The sequence below is a fragment of the Coffea eugenioides genome, chromosome 9 (genome assembly GCF_003713205.1).
Source record: "Coffea eugenioides isolate CCC68of chromosome 9, Ceug_1.0, whole genome shotgun sequence".
In the NCBI taxonomy this organism is placed as follows: Eukaryota; Viridiplantae; Streptophyta; class Magnoliopsida; order Gentianales; family Rubiaceae; genus Coffea; species Coffea eugenioides.
The window spans coordinates 13,294,615-13,315,965 of record NC_040043.1 but is presented as its reverse complement, the minus strand read 5'-3'; the positions used below and the strand labels follow the sequence as shown (position 1 = coordinate 13,315,965).

The 21,351-nt window shown below is 32.9% G+C and overlaps 1 protein-coding gene across 1 annotated transcript; it reads right to left on the bottom strand.

Moving 5' to 3' along the window:
- Positions 1-15,070: 15,070 nt before the first annotated feature.
- LOC113783486 lies at positions 15,071-18,010 on the bottom strand. Its single transcript, XM_027329635.1, has 3 exons — positions 17,763-18,010; positions 16,129-16,726; positions 15,071-15,798 (listed from the first exon to the last, which is right to left on the bottom strand). The coding sequence occupies exons 2-3, from the start codon at positions 16,585-16,587 to the stop codon at positions 15,367-15,369; spliced, it is 891 nt and encodes a 296-aa protein (XP_027185436.1). The 5' UTR covers positions 16,588-16,726; positions 17,763-18,010; the 3' UTR covers positions 15,071-15,366.
- Between the last annotated feature and the right edge of the window lie 3,341 nt (positions 18,011-21,351).

The following is a 21,351-nucleotide window of genomic DNA, read 5'->3' as shown; positions in this document are numbered from 1 at the left end:
AGCGGACTCGGTCGGGCGATTTGGTGACCCTGGGTGAACGTTTGGTATACTCGAGTATTACCTTGTAGTCTGGTGGAACCTGGCCAACGTCCAGGAGGGGGTGAATGAAATGAACGAACGAATGTCAATACAAATGAGGGGTTTTACTTATCGAAATGCATTTTCAAATGATTGGAGGAATAAGAGAATGAAAGGAGAATGAACGAATGAATGAACAAATGGCTCCCTGTGAGCCCGTATCCTTTTAATGAATATATTAGTATTGCTTTCCATTGTAAATGTTTCTTGAATTATTGGTTATTGTTGGTTAATGCATTGAACTTATTGTTTGATTATGTGTTTGGAACCTCACTGAGCTTTTAACTCATCCCTTTAGTTTTGTTTTCCTTAACAGGGGAAGGCGAGTAAGGACGAGAGTTCGGTATAGACTAGTCTAGACTTGTTTCAGATGTTTGTAATGGTTCTCGCCTTATCTTTTGGCACGGGCTGGATGTATGACGAATTGATAACCTTTGTATATTTGATGTTTGCACTCCCTTTTGAGATCGAAATGTATATAGGTTTTACTTTAAGTTTTGGATTGTTTTCGTTTGATCTTGTGATTTTATTTCGGCTTTGATTGAGGTATGACTGAGTCCTGGCGAGAATTGGGCAGGCGACCCGCCGAACCCTTTGGTACGCTTTAGGGGGAGGTGGGGCCGTCACAGTAATGCAATCGCTGGTACGTACAAGAGATATTGCAAGTTATCTTAATATGAAAGAATGTAGGATGACCATGGCAGTGCCTTTCTTTGACAGAGTCTATCAACAAAGATATTGGTGTTACAATTGTTTGCAGGCATGGGACCATTTAATGCCTCAAAAACTGAAAAAAAAAATGCTTGAAAAATTGAACTTCATTTTTTCGAGTGAAGAAATTTTATTCAACATGAATCTGGCTATGGATTTTTCTATATTTGGTCTGATTTTTTGACCAGATTCTTGACGGAGGCTAACTGTTTTGAAACAAATTTTTTGACAAAATCCAGCCTCGAGATCCGGTCAGGGCCATGTGAATCCACCACTGTGACTTATTAATCTCAAGTTTTCTATCATAAGACATTGTGTTATATGCAATGCTCACGTGTGCTGAATTAATTGTGTTATTAATCTCCAAATTATTTTCAAAAAAAGTAAAAAAATTGTGTCTAATGAGACTTGCGGTAGGAGAATGTACGTTATTTATTCTTGAATATGTTGAGGGAGGGCTCCGTACTTTTTGAAAATTTGCAAACTTGTAATTTATTTTGCTTTATGTTTGTGAAGCTTATCTTAATATGATCACTGCAATGTCTTTCCTTTTTTTTCTTTTTTTTTGGGCGTAGGTATGGATTTTGAGTAGGTTGTTAAATAAGGATCCTAGGTGGACATTTTTTCTTGTTAATCACAATTCAAGACAGTGAGATGGATCAAGTTGTGGAATTCTGACAATGAAATATATGCAATATTGGGCAATGGGATGTCGGCCCAACATTACTGGACCAGTAAGTGCACTAATCCATGCTGTCCTTCTAGCAGGTTTAGTTTATTGCATCCAACTCCTAATATTTGTATCTACAGCTTCAAGCTAGTATTGCTAGGAAGCTTGTTGCCTGGGAGATTGCATTGGATAAATTGGCAGACCCCTTCAGTTATGGTGTTTTCCTAAAAGAAAATAAATAGAAAAAGGAGACAGATGCCAAATGAGATTTGCAGGATGAGGGGTCGAAAAAGAAACTTCTCATTCTGGATCTGAATGGAGTGCTTTTGGCCAATTTACCTCACAGTAGATCCAAACAGCATAGCTTTACCTTTAGACCACATTGCATAGAGTTTTTGAAATTTTGCTTGTCAAATTTCATTGTGGCAATCTGGTCATAAAAAAAAAGGCATGCTTCAACCTATATTTTAGTTAATTGAATCATACATTATGTCTTCTCTTTTTTTCTACTTTAAGAATTTCATTTTTTTACCCGGCATAATATTCAATCTATACTTCAAAGTATATCAAGACGTATGGGTAAAGGTTTTGAAGAACAACTATTTGCCCTGTTTGGATTGGTCATTTTTTTAAAAACAAGTTTTTCAACTATAATGCTACAGTAATATACAAACAAAAACAACTTCAAAAATACCAAGAACACAAAAAAAGCAACCTAAATAATATAAAAAAAAACAACTTCAAAAATATCAAAAACATAAAAAAATAACCTTAAAAAACTTCGAAAATACAAAAAATAACCTAAAAAATAACATCATCTACAGTAAAAGTTTTTCAACTACACTGCTACACTAACAAATTTTAAAAACACCCTCAAAAATAGCTAATCCAAACGGAACCATTGTTTGTTTGGGTGAGACTTCATTCATAATTATCAAAATTTGCAGAATCTGTCTCTTAGCAGAATTTTTGGGTAATGTTCTGTTTGATACTGCTGTATTTTGTAGGATCAAGATTCTTGCACTGTGACAAAAGCCAAACTGAAAGAAAATACAGAGAAAAATGTGATGTTTAAGGACTTGAAAAAACTTTAGCGAGATTTCAATTTATATAATTGCTCTAACACAGTGTTAGTTGATGATTCTCCATACAAATCATTCCTTAATTCTGTAAGTGTACTGGCTCAAAGTTCCTTATGTGGTATATTCCTTCATTCTAGTCTGGATGATGTTCTAATTATTGTCCTTTGTTGAATTGTTTAGAGATACAATGCCATCTTCCCTGCATCATATAATTCTTTGAGTGCAGAGGACAACTATCTAGGTAAGAAACATTTTTCTTGGCCTTGTAATTTTTATTATTCAACTATCCTGAAATTTTCAACTAACCTAAAAAAAAAATCTACAAATCCTAAAGGAAACTTTGTACAGTACTTGGAGAAATTGGCTGATGCTGAAGGTGTAGAAGAATTCATCAAACAGAACCCTTTCGATCAATCAGCCATAACAGAAGATAGTAACGAGTGGAAATTTTTCATGAATCTTGTCACCGAGCATGGATTGTTGGAAAATAGACAGCATGATCAGGAGGGATGGGATGAGCACCATAAGCAGTATAGGCGTCAGTCTGAATGACAAAAGATTGTCCGGAAGAGATTTGGTCATACACTTCCACATACGAATGAGGTATAGATTAGTTATATGTTTATAAATCTAGTTTGTTTAACCAAAAATGCTATAACTTTATTGACATATGTTTAAGACTTTTGATTGATTGTACTAATATTTTTTGAGCACAATATTTTATTTAATTCAACAAACTTAATTTTTTTTGTAATTGTTTAAAAAGATCCACTACTTTAGCTACATACCTTAAGATTTTTTCATATCTTAAATGGTTTAAAATATAGCCAAATGATTTTCAACTCGATGATATTGTATGGCCAAATCTAGAATCGGTCGGACATTGGCTAGATTAAAACTTTTGGGCATATGAATAGAAAGAGTAGGCACTTCTTGCTTTCCCCCATACACACAAAAAGGTTATTTTGATTTACCTATAATTTTGAAGAATCAAATATCTCTTTTGCATTTATTTCAACATCCCAGTATAACTCCTAGTAATTTTTACGATTTCCACCACTTTAACTTATCTATCATCATTGCTACCACCAAGGTTCCCTACTTGACTTACAACTAGCGTATAGTTCATCCGCATATGGGTGCTCTTCAAGTCCACGAAGTTTAGTTTGTTATGACAATAGTGGTTGTGAATTCATTGATTGTGCCCCTTACCGAATTTGTGGATAAGAGGAGTAGCTATCCTGTTAGTCTATGTCACTCTTATATTCTTATAGTGTACAACTATGATACAATTAATTTTTGTATTCCTATAAAATGAAGATAGAATTAATTGTATGATAAGGATAGAATTAGCGTAGTATTCCAGTATGTTAAGCTAGAAGTCTACTATTTATTTTTATATAAATTCTCAGTTGTACATGACACTTATGTATCAATTAATTATTTTTTTAAATTATGAATAACATAAATTGAAAAATTAATATTCTTTTTTTTTAAAAATTATCATGCATATATATTTACTTTAAAAAAGTGGCCACTAAATTTGGAGAAAAATGAAGAAAAATATGTGCTTTGCTTCAAAGTTTACTTTTTCCATAATCATTGACTGTAACATAGCATATATTTTGAAGCACATATTTTGTAACATAGCATATATTCAAAGTTTACAGTCAATGATTATGGAAAAAGTAAACTTTGAAGCAAAGCACATATTTTTCTTCCTTGATTACTATATAACACATATTTTCTTCTGTTTTTGTAAAATTTAGGGTCTACCCACTTAAAGAGATTAACATTATTTGGAATAGGTTGAAAATTTACAGTGTAATATTTATAATTTTCTCAAATCTGATGTATTTGTAGATCCTTCAAATTTGTTATTTTTGTAGCATGTTTGATGTTGTATTTTCTACCATTGGTGCACCAGAATTTTGCCCGTACCTTAACACGGTCTTTTTATTTATTTATTGTAGATGTATACAAATATGAATATTAAATTAACAACAATCCTATATGTTCATTCATATTAATTTTAAAAATTAATGTATTCTAAGTGTTCAATTATTTACTAATTTTTAAAAATTTGTTTACATACTTTTACTATAATATGATAGTATACATCAAATAATGTATCACATATCAAAAACTTGGTAGATATTCTCTTTTTATAAATATTCTTTTAGATAATTCAAATTTATATAATGACCATAAATCTAGAACTATATATTCGCTTTTTTTAACATCATGAAGCATAGTAGTCCCTGTATATTGATTTCTCATCCAGTCTTTGCCAGCATAAAGAGCACAAACCTTTTCATCCAACTTGGTAGCTATAACAAGATGGTTCTCTTAAAACAAGGATAGCAAAATTACAATTTGCATCCTGATGAACAAGACTATTGGCTCAATTGAGAACTGCAAGCCATCCTGATAGGGACTAGCAATTACTTCATTTAAACAATGATAAATCTTCAATAGATAGGAATCACTGATAAAACAGTGAAAGGTTACATGGCCAAAACTTCTTGCCAACCTTTAGTACCAAAATAAAGTTGTCCTAATGCATCAAAATACTTAACAAGCACTCCGCTTCTCAAACTCGTACAACTGCAATTTCTCACTAACATTTTCATTGCATAACAGAGCTTCCCCAGATTGCATAGCATGATACTCCTCCAGCTCTTTGTCAAGTTGATCAACTGTTTAACGTCTCTTTTGGCCTGCAAAGATTACTCACAGCATCACGGATGACATTCTCTGAGGAAATTTTCAAGACACCACGGGTTTCTTTATAGATCAGCTTAGGAATTTGCGCTTTCAAGGTGGATTTGATATCATTGAAATCGGGCGAGAAAGGGACAAAGACCTTCTATGAAGGAGAGATGGAGAGAAGGGCGAGGGAAACAAGCCGTGGAGGAAGAGGGGAGGAGGAGTAGTGGACATGCTAGTAGGGAGGAGAAGGCAATCAAAAAGGAAGGGGTGCAACACGAGGACTTCTCAAGGGGCAAGTAGAAAAGATCCAGCAATCTATTTTTTCATCAATAAATATTTAGTTTTCAATAATATTGGTAATTTTGTTGGTGTAATAGTTAATTTTTTTACACCAAGTTAATTCAAAATTAAGGAAAAAGATAAACAATTTGAATACTAAGCATTAATATGGTGATGAATAGAAGTAATTTATGAAATATGTAAGATTTTAATAATTGTAATTTGAAAAAGGTTGGCTATAGTTATGTGTAATAATTTGATAGAAAACAGATATCATTAAGATAAGATTAGTTATTTTTTAAAGTTATTTTAAAATTAGGGATAATTTTTAAACATATAATATAATATTTAATATGGGTAAAACCCAATGACCCATAACTTGTTAATTCTCTTCAATTAGGTATGTCAGATAGGAGTGAGAAATACCCTAATTAAAATAGCTACATATATATATATATATATTGATTAGAGAAAGAAGGACTCAGTGGACTTTGCTCCTTTTAAATGTATAAGAGTTTATTCATTCGGTCGGTGGGCAATAGACACTCATTAAGAGAGATTTTATGTCTTAATTTTTTGAAAAAACTAAGATTAAATAAAAAAAAAGTATTTAAATGCAAAGGAAACAATAAATGTAGGTATATGCATTTGCAGGATAATTTTGATGTAAATTAGGTTAACTAGCTATGCCAACTATGGACGAACTATTTAAAAAATTTTTATACCCAAAAATCTTATATGTGCCAAACTTTTGGTCCAAGAATTAATGGTAATTGTAGTTGTTTTGTTGTTAAAAAGTGTTTTTAAAAGATAAAAAGCACTTTTAATGTGTTTGGTAAGTATCACTCTTAGAATTCAGGAGCAATTTTTAAAATGTTTGGAAGATAAAAGTATTTTTGACATAAACTCAAATTTGGAGCTTTTAGAGTAAGTTTATATTTCAAAAAATAAAAAAATTAATTTTATAATTATGTTATAAATTTTGAATTAAATAAAGATATAAATATATTTTAAAAATTCAAAATTATACATTGTCAAATAGAAAAAATACTTGTGCAAATATGCACCCAAACAATATGATTAATCACTGATAAGTATTTTGAAAGAAAGGTCAACTAATTGAAATGTTTCTTGATAAGCCATTGTAACCCCAAAAGGTTCATATGTATTTGCTGTTAAAACAAAAACAAATTGGAAGAATTGAGTGTATAGTCATTGGCTTTAGCTACAATTGAAGAAGAAACTTGTCTAAACTTTTTTTCAATGTGTCAAAACTCAGGCTACGTTTGGATTAGCTGTTTTTGGGTGTATTTTAAAAATATTTTACTGTAACAATGTCTATGAAAAGCTTTTCCTATAGATATGTTTTTTGTAATGTTTTTTGGAGGCATTTTTGGAATATATTTTGGGATAACTTTTAAAATTAAAATATTTTTATGATACTTTTTAAAAATTAATACTACCACCCACAACCACCACCGCCATTATCCCTACCCACCTACCCACCACCACCCCCGTCCTCTTCCTCCTCCCTCCCCCTCTCTCTTTCCCTTCTCTCTTCCGCCTCTCCTTTCCTCCCCCGTTCCCCGGTACTCCCCTTCCCGTCGATCTTGTCTCGACAAGATCGAGGCCTTTGGTCTCTAGATTGTGACTAGAGCTGTTAATCGAACCGGGTAGCTCGCGAGCCGAGCTCGACCCGGCTCGATAGGGGCTCGACTCGGCTCGTTTACTGAGAGAAACGAGCCAAGCTCGAGTTCAATTTTAGGCTCGTTTAATAGACGAGCCGAGTTATGCTCGACTCGTTTAAGCTCGATAGGCTCGAATAGTAGGGTCATTAGCGTCATTTCATTGTGTATTTGATACTTTTTCCTAATTCATTTTTCCATTTCTAACCCTAATTTTTTCTTTCCTCTTTCAGTCTTGCCCTAATGTTCATCTCCCAAACGAGCTCGAGCTCGAGTTTTGAGCTCGACAAGATCGGCTCGATTTTGAACTCGAGTTCGAGCTCGAGCTCGAGTTTTAGACCGAGTATACCGAGTCGATCTCAAACAGCTTGTGAAGCTCGAATTACTAATCGAGCGAGCTCAAGCTAGCTCAATTAGAGGTTCGAGTCGAGCTCGATTATAGTGTGCTCAAGTTCGACTCGGCTCATTTAACAGCTCTAATTGTGACCAAAAAGTTGTAACTCTCTGGTCACGATTTGGTCGCGACTAGAGGCCTTGATCTGGGGGTGGGTGGGGTAGGGGAGGAAGGAAGGAGGAAGAGGGAGGAGGAGGAAGAGGGAAAAATGTTGTAGAATTTATTTTTTTAATTTTTTGTGTATATTTGTGAATTATTTTTGATATATTGTATGAATCATATGTTTTTTGTTTGTATATTATTGTAACATTGTATTTGAAAAGCTATTTTAAAAAAAATAGGTCAATCCAAACGGAGCCTCAATTGTTCGGCCCAAACTAATTCTCATATTAGATTAGGTTTAGATGCTTGGGCTCCAACCTAAAATGATACTTAGGCTCAAGAGTAATTATCTAATCGGGCTCTAAGTAAAATCAGGTCTCGGATCAAAAACCAGTACAACTCCAATTTAGTAATAGTTTTACAACCCACAAAGGCCCACCAAGATTCTCCATAAAAAGAAGGTATCTATATTTATGTATCTACTTGCTTTTCAATCCTGACGCTATGCGTTGGTAGCCTAGGCCGGTTATTTTGTTGGTATGTTTTTGTGTATAAATTGTGTGTATTTTTTGCATGGATATGTGTTGTTTAAAGCGATCTTTGGTTATTTCTTGTTGATGTGAATTTGGGATGTATGTGTTCTACCAATGTGGCGTTGGCATGGCATTGTACATGACGGGCAATTGGCTATTATTTGCATGATTTGGTAAAACATGGCCTGTAGTTTATCTAAGTAGTACTGCCACCTGTATTCAATATGCATATATGTTTGCAAGCCATGTATTATTCATCTCTACACGTTTGACTTTATTTTCAAAGCTTGGAGTCAAGATGCACTTTGCCAATTATTGGTCTTGTTTTTCTATCTATTGATGAAGTTCCAACCAACGAAGTGCTCACTATTAATGGTGTTTCTGTTGAAGGTGTTGTAGTTGAGTGGGACTGGAGAGTTGTTCTTTCACTTGAGATTATGTATAACAACATAGTGAGGTGGTTGGAAATTTGTAACAATCAAACTCTATTTTGAAGCTGTACATAGAAATGCATATTTTGAAGTCTTTTATTCACTGCCTCTATAAGGTTGAAGATGTATGTGAGGTTGCATAAACTATTGAATAAATTGAACTTATCTAGAGAGAAATGAGTGCAAAGTAATTCAATGAAACTATTTCTATTTCAAGGGTATTATGAGTTAATAATCTATTCAAAACCAAATAACAAGTGTAGGTGGTTTCTACACGATAATTTATACATATAGTGAAAAATATTATCTCCACTTGAACTAAACTAAAAATAAAATGAAAGCATATTAGATGTATCAAATAATGCAAGTTGTCATCGAGTTATCAAAATAGGATAAGATGGTTAAACTAAAAGAGGCAATGGTTTAGAAACATGCAAAATAGGGATATTATGAATTAATTATCTATTGAAAAGCAATTCAAACATGTAGGGAGTATATTATCTGTACTTGAACTTGCCTTAAACAAATAGAATGCATAGTCATAAATGAGTTGAGTAACAGGCAAACAAAGTTATAGGAAAATACAGGTTGTCATGAAGTCATCAAAATAAAAACCTGAAAGGAGAATGTCAGTGTAAGCAGAATAGGAAAGTCATACTAAAAGAGGCAATACTTTAGTAACATGCCAAACTAAACTATGAAATTAAGGTTTATTATCACTTTATCCCCCTAATTTGGTGTCACTATTAATTTTCCCATTAATATTACCGTTTATTCACTTTACTCCCAAAACTAACTGTCAAACTTAACGGAGTTAATTAATTAAAGTGAAAGATATGTTTATCCCTTATAATTATTATCACTTTACTCCCATAAACTATAGTCTCATGATCAATTTATTCCCTAAAGTTATGTTTTAGGCAATTTATCCCACCATTAAACCAATTTAACAAGTTAAAAACTTTAGAAGAAAGTATTCTCCTCTTTATATAATAAAAACAATAAAAAATTTAGAGTAGCTCTTCTCCTTTTTAGTATCAAGAAAGAAGTTAAAGTATTAATCTCTTTTTTCTTGACAATCTTATTAATATTAAAACAAAATAGAAAGATGGGGAGGGAGAGAGAGGGAGACAGAAAGAGTGCTCAATTATTTTTTCAAAAAATACAAATAAGAAAAAATTAAATATTTTTATTATTTTAAAATTATTTTACTTTTTTGTTTACCGCCCAATTCCAATTCTAATCCCAGCTACCTTAAAGTAATACAATAATGTTAGACTGTTCTTTATTTTCTTTTTTTATAGAATCTAATTTTATATCTCCTATATCTTTTTCTTTTTCTGGTATTAATAAGTGTGAAACAAGAAATTTGAGAAAATCTTTTTATTTTTATGTTTTTGGATCCCTTAAAGTGAAAACAAAAGGAAGAATAACCATTCCAACTTTTTTATTTTTAGTTATATATAAAAAAGGGTAAATACATTTAAAATTTTTTTACCATACTTGTTAGATTAACGATGAGGTAAAATGTCTAGAAAATAATATTAGGGATTAAAGCAGTTGTATTATTATAATTTAAAGGGATAAAATGATAATAACAATGTAGTAATCCTATAAAATAAAGTGGTACTTTTATCCAAAAATTTTTAACATGTTGAGTTGAATTACCTACGAGGGTGAAATAACTAAAAGATAACGTTAAGAGGTAAACTGATAGTAGTGATATAGTTTAAGGGAGTAAAGTGATAATAACCCTGAAATTAAATACAAGGGAACATTCTAGCAAGGAAAACTAGAAATTAATCAATTGAAAATACAATCTGGTATTTATCCAAAGTTGATGGAGATTTCACCTATCTTGATAATTCGCTTAAGCATACATACTTAGTGTAGGAAATAGACTTGAATTATTAAATGTAGGAAAAATTAACATTTTAGCAAGAAAACTAAAAATTAAGCAATTGAGAATATAATCTAGTATCTATGGAAAATTATTGGAGGTTTCACCTCTTTGAACAATTCATTTAAACATATGTATTGAGTGTAAGGGAACAGACTTGAATTCTAAAATTTTAAAATGAAGGAAAATAATGTCCTAGCAAGAAAAGTTAGAAATTACCATCTAAGTGAACAAAAGAGAAAAAGAAAAAGTTCTTATTTGTTAAACATAACAAATGCAATTGACCACTATGAAAAATACAGTCGCAAACGGCCTTTGCTTTGGCAAATTTAAGATAGAGCATGCCAAAAAAAAACTCCTAAAAAATTTTAAATTCTATTACGTGAGTAATTGTAATTTGCAAGCCACACAGCTATAGAAGTCGGAAATCATAAATAACTAAAATGGTTACATGTAACTAATCACTACTAAATGCATTCAAACAGATGCACCAACTGTAAGATAGAAACTAATATTACAAGATGTAAATCATCAAGAAATTATCAAATGGCAATATAAATGAATAAAAATGACTAGAGACTTGTATAGCAAAAATGGTGGGACTAACCAACAAGTCAATCCATACCATATAGTTTAATGCAAGATATTTAAGATGGATAATTCCCTGATAATTACCTATCCCTCCACACACACACACACACACATATTAAGGCACATAATCACTAGATTTATGTATGATAGGACTACCAAAATATTTTGGTTAAAATTGGAATGAATGCTAAAATTCTAAAAAGGAGCTTTATCTTGCTTGGCCGAAATAATTTGACCCAAAAGATCAGCTAGTAAGATGTCAAATGCAACATATACATTTCCTACTTTGGTTTTTGATGCAAAGTTTTTGTCCATGATTAATTGTACCTATACTTTTGCATTTGGAATTATTTAATTGATTTTTGACATTAGAAAACACACACCTTCTCATAATGTTATCGAAATACATTTTAGTTTCCTTCGAATATTTCATTTCTTTCTTAAGTACCAATTTTTTCAATTTCCTTAGGCATCCTTTCATCTTTTGAACACACAAACTTGAAATCATAAAGAGAACATCAAAATTACCTATTCAATATAAATAGAGATATACTTAAGACTTCAACAGACTATTATTATGAAATGAAACACCCGTTAGGAAAGGACAGATTGTGCTATTGACAAAATGTGTTGGTCGTCTTCTACTTGGAAAGGAAAGGCTATGCTCATCTACAACTCTAACTTGTTCAGCTACAATCATTTAAACAAAAAGCTTTTGGCATTCTACATTACAACTCATTAGGCACGAAGGCAAATCGGAAGGTTGAATCTCATATTGCAAATTACATTGTCAATTTTTTTTTGGGCTAGAAAATAACATTTGAAAATTTCTTATCGATTAACCATAAGTATATTAAATTTGTAAGACTCGCCTTTTTCAGAGACAGTTATGACTTATATGATTGATTCTAAAGTAATTGATATTCTAATTAATTAATTGATATTTTGTCAATAATTGATTATTATCTCATATTAATGATGATTGATTGATAACAAATAATCAGTCACATTAGCAAATTAGTCAGATATATTGTTTTCAAATTATAATTAATGGTAACATTTCCTTGATGGAAGGAAACCCTAAAGATTTTGATATTTGCTAGTTAGGGTCCCTAACCTAACCTATAAATAACATATAGGATTGCATCTCCAGGACAATCTTTTTGGTTAGGTATAGATTAGAAACTCCCTTACTTTAATTCTTTCTCCATCGTGTTATACTATTAGAAAATAAAAAGATAAGGTGGGAAGAGACATATTGGATAGGGGTGCAAATGAGTATAATCAAATCGAGCACTCTATTGTTTAAACTTGTTTGACTATTTTAACGGGTTTGAAATTTTGTTCAAACTTGACTTGTTTATTTTCTAAACCGAACTTGAACTAGAGTTTAAATGTTATCGAATATAAAATGCTATTCAATTTTAGCTTGACTTGTTAGTGACCTAATCTCGGACGAACTTTTACAAAGCTAAACTCGATTTAAGTATCATGTAGTTTGGTTCATCTTTTAATCCTAATATTGGATTCAATTTCCGCTTGATGACATTGGTTAGTAGCAATTCTATTAATATTTCGCTGCTTAGTACATGCATATGTACATTTTGTATAACAAAATTCCCATTCAACACATCATCTATTAGCTTCTAATTAGAAAAACCATTGTTATTTTCATTCGAGAGAAAAACATTAAAAAATATCATTTGTTAAATAATCATAAACAAGAAAAAAATTGTCATCATTAAAAGGTTTTTCAATTTAGTAGCATACAACCAACAATCTTTATCTATATTTCATACAACACCAACACCTATTTTCTATGACAATAAAAGTAACAATTAGGATAAAAAAAAAAAGAAAAAACACTATTTTTTTTTTTTTTGAAACATCCATTTTTATTCACTAGAAAGTGCAGGAGTACATAGCAATTAAACTCTGAGGTAAGGGAAATTCATCCTATCCAGGCTAACAAAGCCTCTAACTCGGCCTGGCAAACTCCGAGGGCAGTAAGTGACCGATGAGTGGGCTACGCTTGCCTGACGAGCTAGGGCATCGGCTGCAGAATTCACCTCCCTATAGCTGTGCTGAAGATGAAAGTGCCCGTTCCAAACTATACTCCAGATCTGCCGGTGTGTTCGTTGACTAACCGCTTCTAGTAGGGACTTGGAGTCCATCTCAACCACCACTCTGGTGTGGCCAAGCGCAATGCAAGTCTTGAGGCCCTCCAGCAGGGCCTACGCCTCCGCCTCCAGACAAGTGCTATGGCCGTAATATGTAGAAAAAGCAGTGATCACCTGTCCCAAGTAGTCTCTAAGGATTCCTCCCCCACCTGAGTGCCCCGGGTTTCCCAACGAAGAGCCATCCACATTAAGCTTGAGAAATGGAAATACTGGTGCCTGCCAGGTTAGGACAGTAACTTTGTGGGGGATCCTCGGTTTGAGATATGGAACCACCCTCATTGAGAGGAGCCTCAAGTCAGCTGCCACCGTATGTGTAAAGAAAAAACACTATAATTGAATACCAACCATCAAATGGAGTAGATCATATAGAACATAATACAAACTTCATGATGTCATTTTTTTTCAATTTTTGTTTAATCTAAGCTATTCTTTTTCACTTGTAGGGTCACTATTAAGCATCACCATCAAGAATTACCTTAATATCTGCAATCAAATAATAAAAATTTCCAAAATTTAAGAGTAGAAAATCTTAGAGGCTGACCTTGAGATTTTCACAATCACCAAAATTTTGAGAAAAATTTGAAAGTAAATTTCCTTTTCAAGTCTCCTAAATCCTTATATATGCCTAAAGTATTTCTCTTATTCCACAAAACTACTAAAGTCTGAATCATTGCTTCTACTCACACACATCAATTATCAATCATATATATGCCTAAAGTATTTCTCTTATTCCACAAAACTACTAAAGTCTGAATCATTGCTTCTACTCAAACACATCAATTATCAATCATAGAAAGGCACCTATATTTGGCTCCGCTTTTGTAATGGCATATTAAATTTTTTTAAAAAAAACTTTAATTGTCATTATTTTTGTTAAACCAGTTAATAACAATTTTAACTAATCATGTAAAATAATTGCGAAATATCTCTTAAGTTGTGTGGGTAATTAAGTCATTTCACCATGATTGATGTAACAATTGAATCCCAAGAATCTAATAGGGGAGGGTAGTGAGACTATCAGACTATCAGAAACCTCATGGGAGGTTTCTGAAATTGTCCCTTATATATTAAAAGTTTCATCTTTCTCCTTAAAGCACTTTTTCACTGGTATTTTGTTTGACTTGGACTAATTTTGTTACTAAAACCTTAACCTCGGGGGAGATTTGTAAAATTTTACAAATCTCAGGGGAGGCTAGTGAAATTGTTAGAAACCTCAAGGGAGGTTTCTGAAATTATCCCTTTTGCTTAATCAAGTTTTGCAACCATTGTACCAAACATCCCAAAATATCTAGAAGATGGATTAAATTGTAAATCGTGTAAATCAAGTAGATCATGTCGTTAGAAACAAACAATAAGAAAAATATATCCCCTATTATCATCAAGCAAGATGTAGGCGTTTAGGGCTTTTCAAGTGCGAGTTCGCCACAATGTGCAATTTACAATTGTAGGTTCCATCATTGACAGCCTCCCTTCATCCCGGTGGAGACTTAACCCAATTTCCAATACTTGGCGCCATGAATGGCTCCATTTCTGTTAATCCCTTGACACACAAAAAGCTAGATAAACCTTTGCATGTCCTCTATATTGATAACAGCTTCTAAGAGGCACTGAGATTTACCAACAGCTCTTGCCAACTGGAGGAAACAGTCCAAGAAATATTCCATAACTAGCCAAAGTTGAAACACAAAACTGAAAAACTAAACTGAAATAAGGTCACCTTCAAAAACTAGAGAAGTTAGTCGTCCATTATACAGTAACAAATACATCTATTGACATGAATGCATCACCTTCACCATGGACATGGCAATGTTCATGCATGAGTTTCCGATGGGATTGCATATTAGTTCCACAAGCTATACAAGGCGGAAAGTCACTCATTGCAGCCTCAAAACCAGTAAAAAATTTGAGAGGGGCTGAAAAGCATCTAACAATATGAACACAAGCTATACTATGGTCAAGAGAAGATGACATTCCAGGAACTCTAGTGGCTTAGAAGTTCTTACAATGTGATGTCCTGGTCAGTCAAGAAACATTGCTACCTTGTCCTTGAGACTGGTCTTCTTCTTCATAACAACGGGTGGTTCTTCTTCACCAAGCACAACACTATATGCCTGTTTTTTAACTTCACGGGTGAAGTTTATCTCCTCTGCAAGTGGTACACCATCCTTCTCTTGTTCTTGGGTTTTCTTGAGCAAAGGACCCAAAAACAGATCCAACATGTCTTGTGTAGGATTTCCTGACATAGTCGGCTTACAGGTCGGACCTTCACCTGTCAGATTCTCCACTGCAATACTAGAAGAACTAGTTCCTCGATCTTGAAATGATCTGGTGTTTCCTTGAGGGACTCTAATGGAGCTTCCACACTGGATGTGTTGAGAATGAGCATCCTCGTCCCTATGTTCATGTTTTAATGACACAACTGGTTGAGCAACCTCATCATCTTGCACAAACTGCAAAGATTAAAAAAAAAAAAAACAACAACATAAGTCCCCATCTTTCAGTTTGCTTTAAGGCAGCCTACTAACTGAAAGAACAAAAAAATCATTCTACTTTTTCCAATATTAAGCACCTCATATTACAAAAGAATCGTAAGCATTCATAGCACATTCTTAAGTAAAGCAAGAAGGCAGATTTCTGACGTTGGACCAAGGTTGTCTGCCACATACATTAGAAGCCAGCATCTTAACCAAGGTTAGAAGAACTGAATGCATGATCTTTCTAAAAACCAGACCTGTCTCAAAATTATCAACTAATAGTGAGGAAAAATGAGACTGAATAACCTCTTTTGCAATGCTCATTAGGTCTTCCATTGTCAGATCTTCATCTTCTCTGTTCTCCACACAACCTTCCAAATCATCAGTATTACTGTCAACCTCAAGACTTTTCTTAGCTCTCCCTTTACGCTTTTTCTGGTTGATTGCAACTTCACTGTCCATGTCAACATCGTGACTGATCGTCTCTCTTCTAGTCTGCTTTCTTACTCGACATCTTCTAAGCACACCTGTGGACTTTTCTTCCAACTCTAAACCATCATTATCATTCCCTATCTCACATGACTTCCACTTCGGCCTTCTACGACACTTCGTCACTCTTTCCTCGTCTGCCCTGCTTCCTTTGTCATCATCATCATCCCTACTGTTCGAACTTGCAGTTTCAGATTTATTTAATGCGTGATCACCCAGCATCCATAGCGGCAGACGCCTTTTCATACCATCACCAGAAACAACTTTATCATCCATTTTTGTTCAGACCCTCTTCGCTAAAAACTACTGGCATCCATACCCAACTGTCATCATGAACTCTATTCAAACACTCTTTGCCAAAACCTACTTGCAGCCATACTCACTCATCATCACGAACTCACATGCACTTGACTATCTACACAAAACAAGACGACTAATTGTGATATTTGATAAACCAATTTTAGACTGAATAAAAAAAGTCAAAAGCTAAGGCATACTTTGATAAAACTGAATTGCAGTTGGATGGAAGCTGAAGTACAAAATCAGAGGCCTCATCAACGAAAATGGTATCACATTTTTTTCACCTTTTGCATTGCTTCCTTACTCTTACAGCTTTTATGCACATACATACATACATACATACATATATATATATATATATATATATATATATGTTCACACTAAAAAGGTGGCACAAATTCTTGAAAAGTTTTATTTGCACATATATATATATATATATATATATACCATGGCGGACACCCGCGGCCACTTCTCCTGTCAAAAAATTCACCAAAATACACCTCCCCACTCGATTTTTCGCATGGAATCAGTTTTCAGCCTTAGTTTTTACAAAAAACGAATGAAAAGAGGTCAAAAGAGCAAATTACAGCCGAGTTTTATGCTTTTTAAAATCGCTCAAATCTTCACCAAAAATCATAAAATTTATACCAAAACACTACCTGTGATTTCTACAATACAACTATGACCTTTAATCAACAAAAAAACAACAACAATATGATAAATTAAAGCAAAACAGCCCTAAATGAAAAAAAAAATATTTCATTGCTTTTTAGGCTCAAAAATTTCAAAATTTTGAATAACCAAACATTTTCCAGACCTTGTACTAGCTATAACCATCTATTTTAGCAAAATATATACACCAAATTTACTCTTTTAATTCGGTTTTCACTTAGACATTTTTCCAAACACTTAACATGCATGATTTTGGCCTACACCATCCATGGAACTTAGGCAGACTTAGACCCCACATTTTCACCAACACATCACTATAACAATGAGAAGAAACTCATGTGAAACCTTCCATTTACAACCACAAGCAAAAAAGAAGGAAAAAAGAAAGAAAAGAAAGAAAGAAAGAAAAAAAATGAAGAGCATAGATTAAAAAATTTTTAAAAAAATGTTCCGCCATGACAATGAGACAAAGACATCACCTTGTTTTTGTAGTAGAAAAAGGCAAACCAATAGATGGTAGTGATGATGGTTCGGACTGCCGGTGATATTCTCCACTTCCTTCACCTTCTCTTTACTTTTCTCTTTGTGTGAATTGTGAGATTGAGAGAGAGCCGAGAGTATGAGGGAGTTTTTGAGTGATGTATGAATTTTGAGGGGAAAAGAAGAGAGGGACCGAGTGAGAAGAGTTGTGTTGGTGACTTTTGTTGGAGTGGCAGCAAGTGTAGCGTGTCTTGAGAGAAAAAGAGAGACCGAGAGGGAGAAAAAAATAATTGGTGGAGTGGTTACGTGATCCGATTTGTAATGATGGATTTTGTATCAAAACAGAAAAAGAAAGAGGAATGGAAGATTGCAGGGGTTTCTGGAGTTGGTGGGAGGTCTTTATCTCTTAGTAAAAGCCATCCTACAGGTTTTCCTGTGGGGTTTCTATCCCACATTGTTTCTTGGGGGTTGGGGGGTTGGGTAGATAAGTCCCCAGGGACCTCAAAAATTGCCGGCTTTTGAGGTCAACCCTTGGGATTAGGTTTATTTGTGAAATTCTTTACATTCATAAGAAACGAAAAAAGGAAGATTGAGTGGTAAATTGGGCTAATAGTGTATTTAATGAAAGAGAAATGATTAGGGTGTATGAGTATAACAAAAGTTTGTTAAAAATTTTCTTCTTTTTCTTTTTTTTTAGACAAAAAAAATCTTCCAAAACAAGAAAAATAGACATTCAAATCCATACAAATAAATGACCCCATAAATAGACAAAATTTCAAGAAAATATCAAAAATTGACAAAAATTTGGTATCTACAAGAAATCTAAAGAAAAAAATCAAGAAAATAGACAACAATAAATGACCCCCTTAATTGACAAAAATTTAAGAAAATATCAAAAATTGACAACAATTTGGTGTCTACATGAATTTTGCCTTTCTTTTCCCTCCTTTATCCTTTACATCCACGAAATTACTTTAAAACTATGACAATTTTAAAAGTTTTAAAGAAAATTTCCTCATGAACAACTTTCTTTTACCCTGTGTTTTTTCTTCTACTAAAGCTCTTCTTCTCACGTTATGTACAACTAATTTACAGTCATTGTCAAGTTTTATCAATCATAAAATAGTGTCATTTGATACATCAATTGACATTATTTTATAATTGCAAGTCATCGTTCATCATTAAAGAAATTTTCAACAGTTATTTCCGTTAATTAGTGCTCTAATTACTCAATCATTAGATATTAGTTTCGAATATGACATAATGTCTTAGGATATATGACTTATTTCCCTCATGTGATGTAAATAACTAGGCCCATAATTTTGTCAGGGGAGGCAAGTGTAATTTTATAAATCTCAGAGAAGGCTAGTAAAATTGTTAGAAACCTCATGGGAGGTTTCTAAAATTACCCCTATTATTGTGTTTTTAAAATGGCGTTACGAGTCAAACATGTTTTATGTTTTATTTAAAAAAAAAAGAATACAAATATTTTGTTTCATTCATATAAACAAAAATACATTTTCGCATTTTCTATTATGGCCTCTTTTTCTTTTCTTCTTGGTATTTGGCATTATCCATTTTGACTCTCTGAATCCGTCAAGTTTATTTTGCTCTAGAAGAAAATAGAAAAAAGAGTAAACTTACTTTTCAATTAAGACGTTAGACTTGTCTTAATTACAGCGTTAAGGTATTGACATTCCCAAAAATTTGTGTAAATTAGACGAATTTCTTACTAGTTTTTCAAATGGGTTAGTTGACAATTCAGTTTCTTTAACTGGTGACACTCAATTTACTTCTTGTTCTTTTGAAAAAACAATTAAAGGATAGAGCGTTGTTAGCAATTATTGAAATGTGAATATCATCATGCTAATTTAATAGTGGTGGATAATATGATTCACTACTATGTTGACTTTATTGTACAGGAGATTTTCTAAATTTAGATGTAAGGAAAATAACTTGGCAAAAGTTCGTTGGTGGAGTGAAAATTTCACTGTGAAATGCAGCTTTAGCTGCTCTAGGAGAGTACCTAAATGATGGTAACCCTCTTAAAAGTCGGCATTATAAGAAGCGTCTTTGGGACGGATGTCTATTGAATACTTGTTAAAATATATTTCAAATGTCATATTTCTGGAGATGAACAATTAATTAGGAAAAGTAAATAAATATAAGAAAGGATAGGTGAGATTAAATAGATAAGTATATAAATATAAGGGTGATAATAATTATTTGTGTGTGTATGTACATTACAGGTTATGTAAATTTTGGATACGTTAACTAGTGTCCAATCGACATCTGTTAGAAAAATCCTTGTAAAATTTGTCCCTATCATCATACCACAATAAGCAATTTTTTTTTTTACTAATTTTCTAAAGGATTAATCTTCTATATACTGACAGTGTATACACTTTCACCATTGGATGCATGACACATAATCCAAAATTGAATTTGAAACCTAAATTTTGCATATGTGTCTTAATGTATATACTGTCAGTTTATATAAGATTTACTCTTTTCTAAAACTCTCCCATGCCTTTGCATATCCTTTCCATCTCCAACTGTCAGCAACAACAGAATAAGATCATTGAATCTGACACTCAAGAGAAGAACTTGTAAGGCACAATAAGTAACGATACTAAAAATATACAATTGTCATGAAGGACATATCTTTTCATGGGAAAAAAAAAAAAGAATTTAGTGTTTTCACCTCTTGATGATAGAATTATGCAACAATAACGAGGATGAGCTAACTAGAATTCGTTACTGCTAAATGAATTAAGAAGAATTTATACTCAAAAACTCCTTTGGACATTTTATTAATGCATACATGAGTAAGGCATAATTATTAAAGGTTGAGACTTCAGGAATTACACGTTTTGAATTCAAATATTTAATCTCATTGCTCACTTCTTAAATCTCATCTCTTTCGTACTTTAATTAAATAAAGACATGATTATTAAGCTAAAATTTCTAGATTTCCACAAACACATGATTCAAGTTCCAATTTGTTGAGTTTTCATTACAAGAATTCAAGAATATTACAGACGTTTGTGTTTCTAAAGGTTATAAATATAGATGCAATCGCATTGTGATTACAAGGGTTATAAACAAAGGATGAAATCACATTCAAATTCTCACTACCTACTGGATGAGATTTTAGACAAAATATGCTGAATTCTAATCCCATCTTTCCCATTTACATTCTTTCTCATTCATATCTCTTTCTAACATTCACAAGAAGATAGTTTGTAACATAGAATGTAAAATTCTTTAATGCCAGAATCCATGTGATTTTCTGGCTCTTAAGCAGCTGCCTTGAATTTATATGGTCCACATGAGGACTAAGGAAGAATTGATGTTGGCTTCTGAGGTTCATTTCATCATACCTACAAAGAAAATGGCAGGAAGAGTCCATATTGAAAAATCTCCTCCATTATGGTGGATGAAAGCTTCTTTGAGAATTACCCTTTATATTCCTTATGCCTTGTGAAATTTCCTCTTTTTGTCCAAGTGTGTGGTTCACCATAATGGTTTCATATGGTAAAGATCAAAGCTGATGTAAAACTAGATGAATGTAGAAGTCAAGAAAAG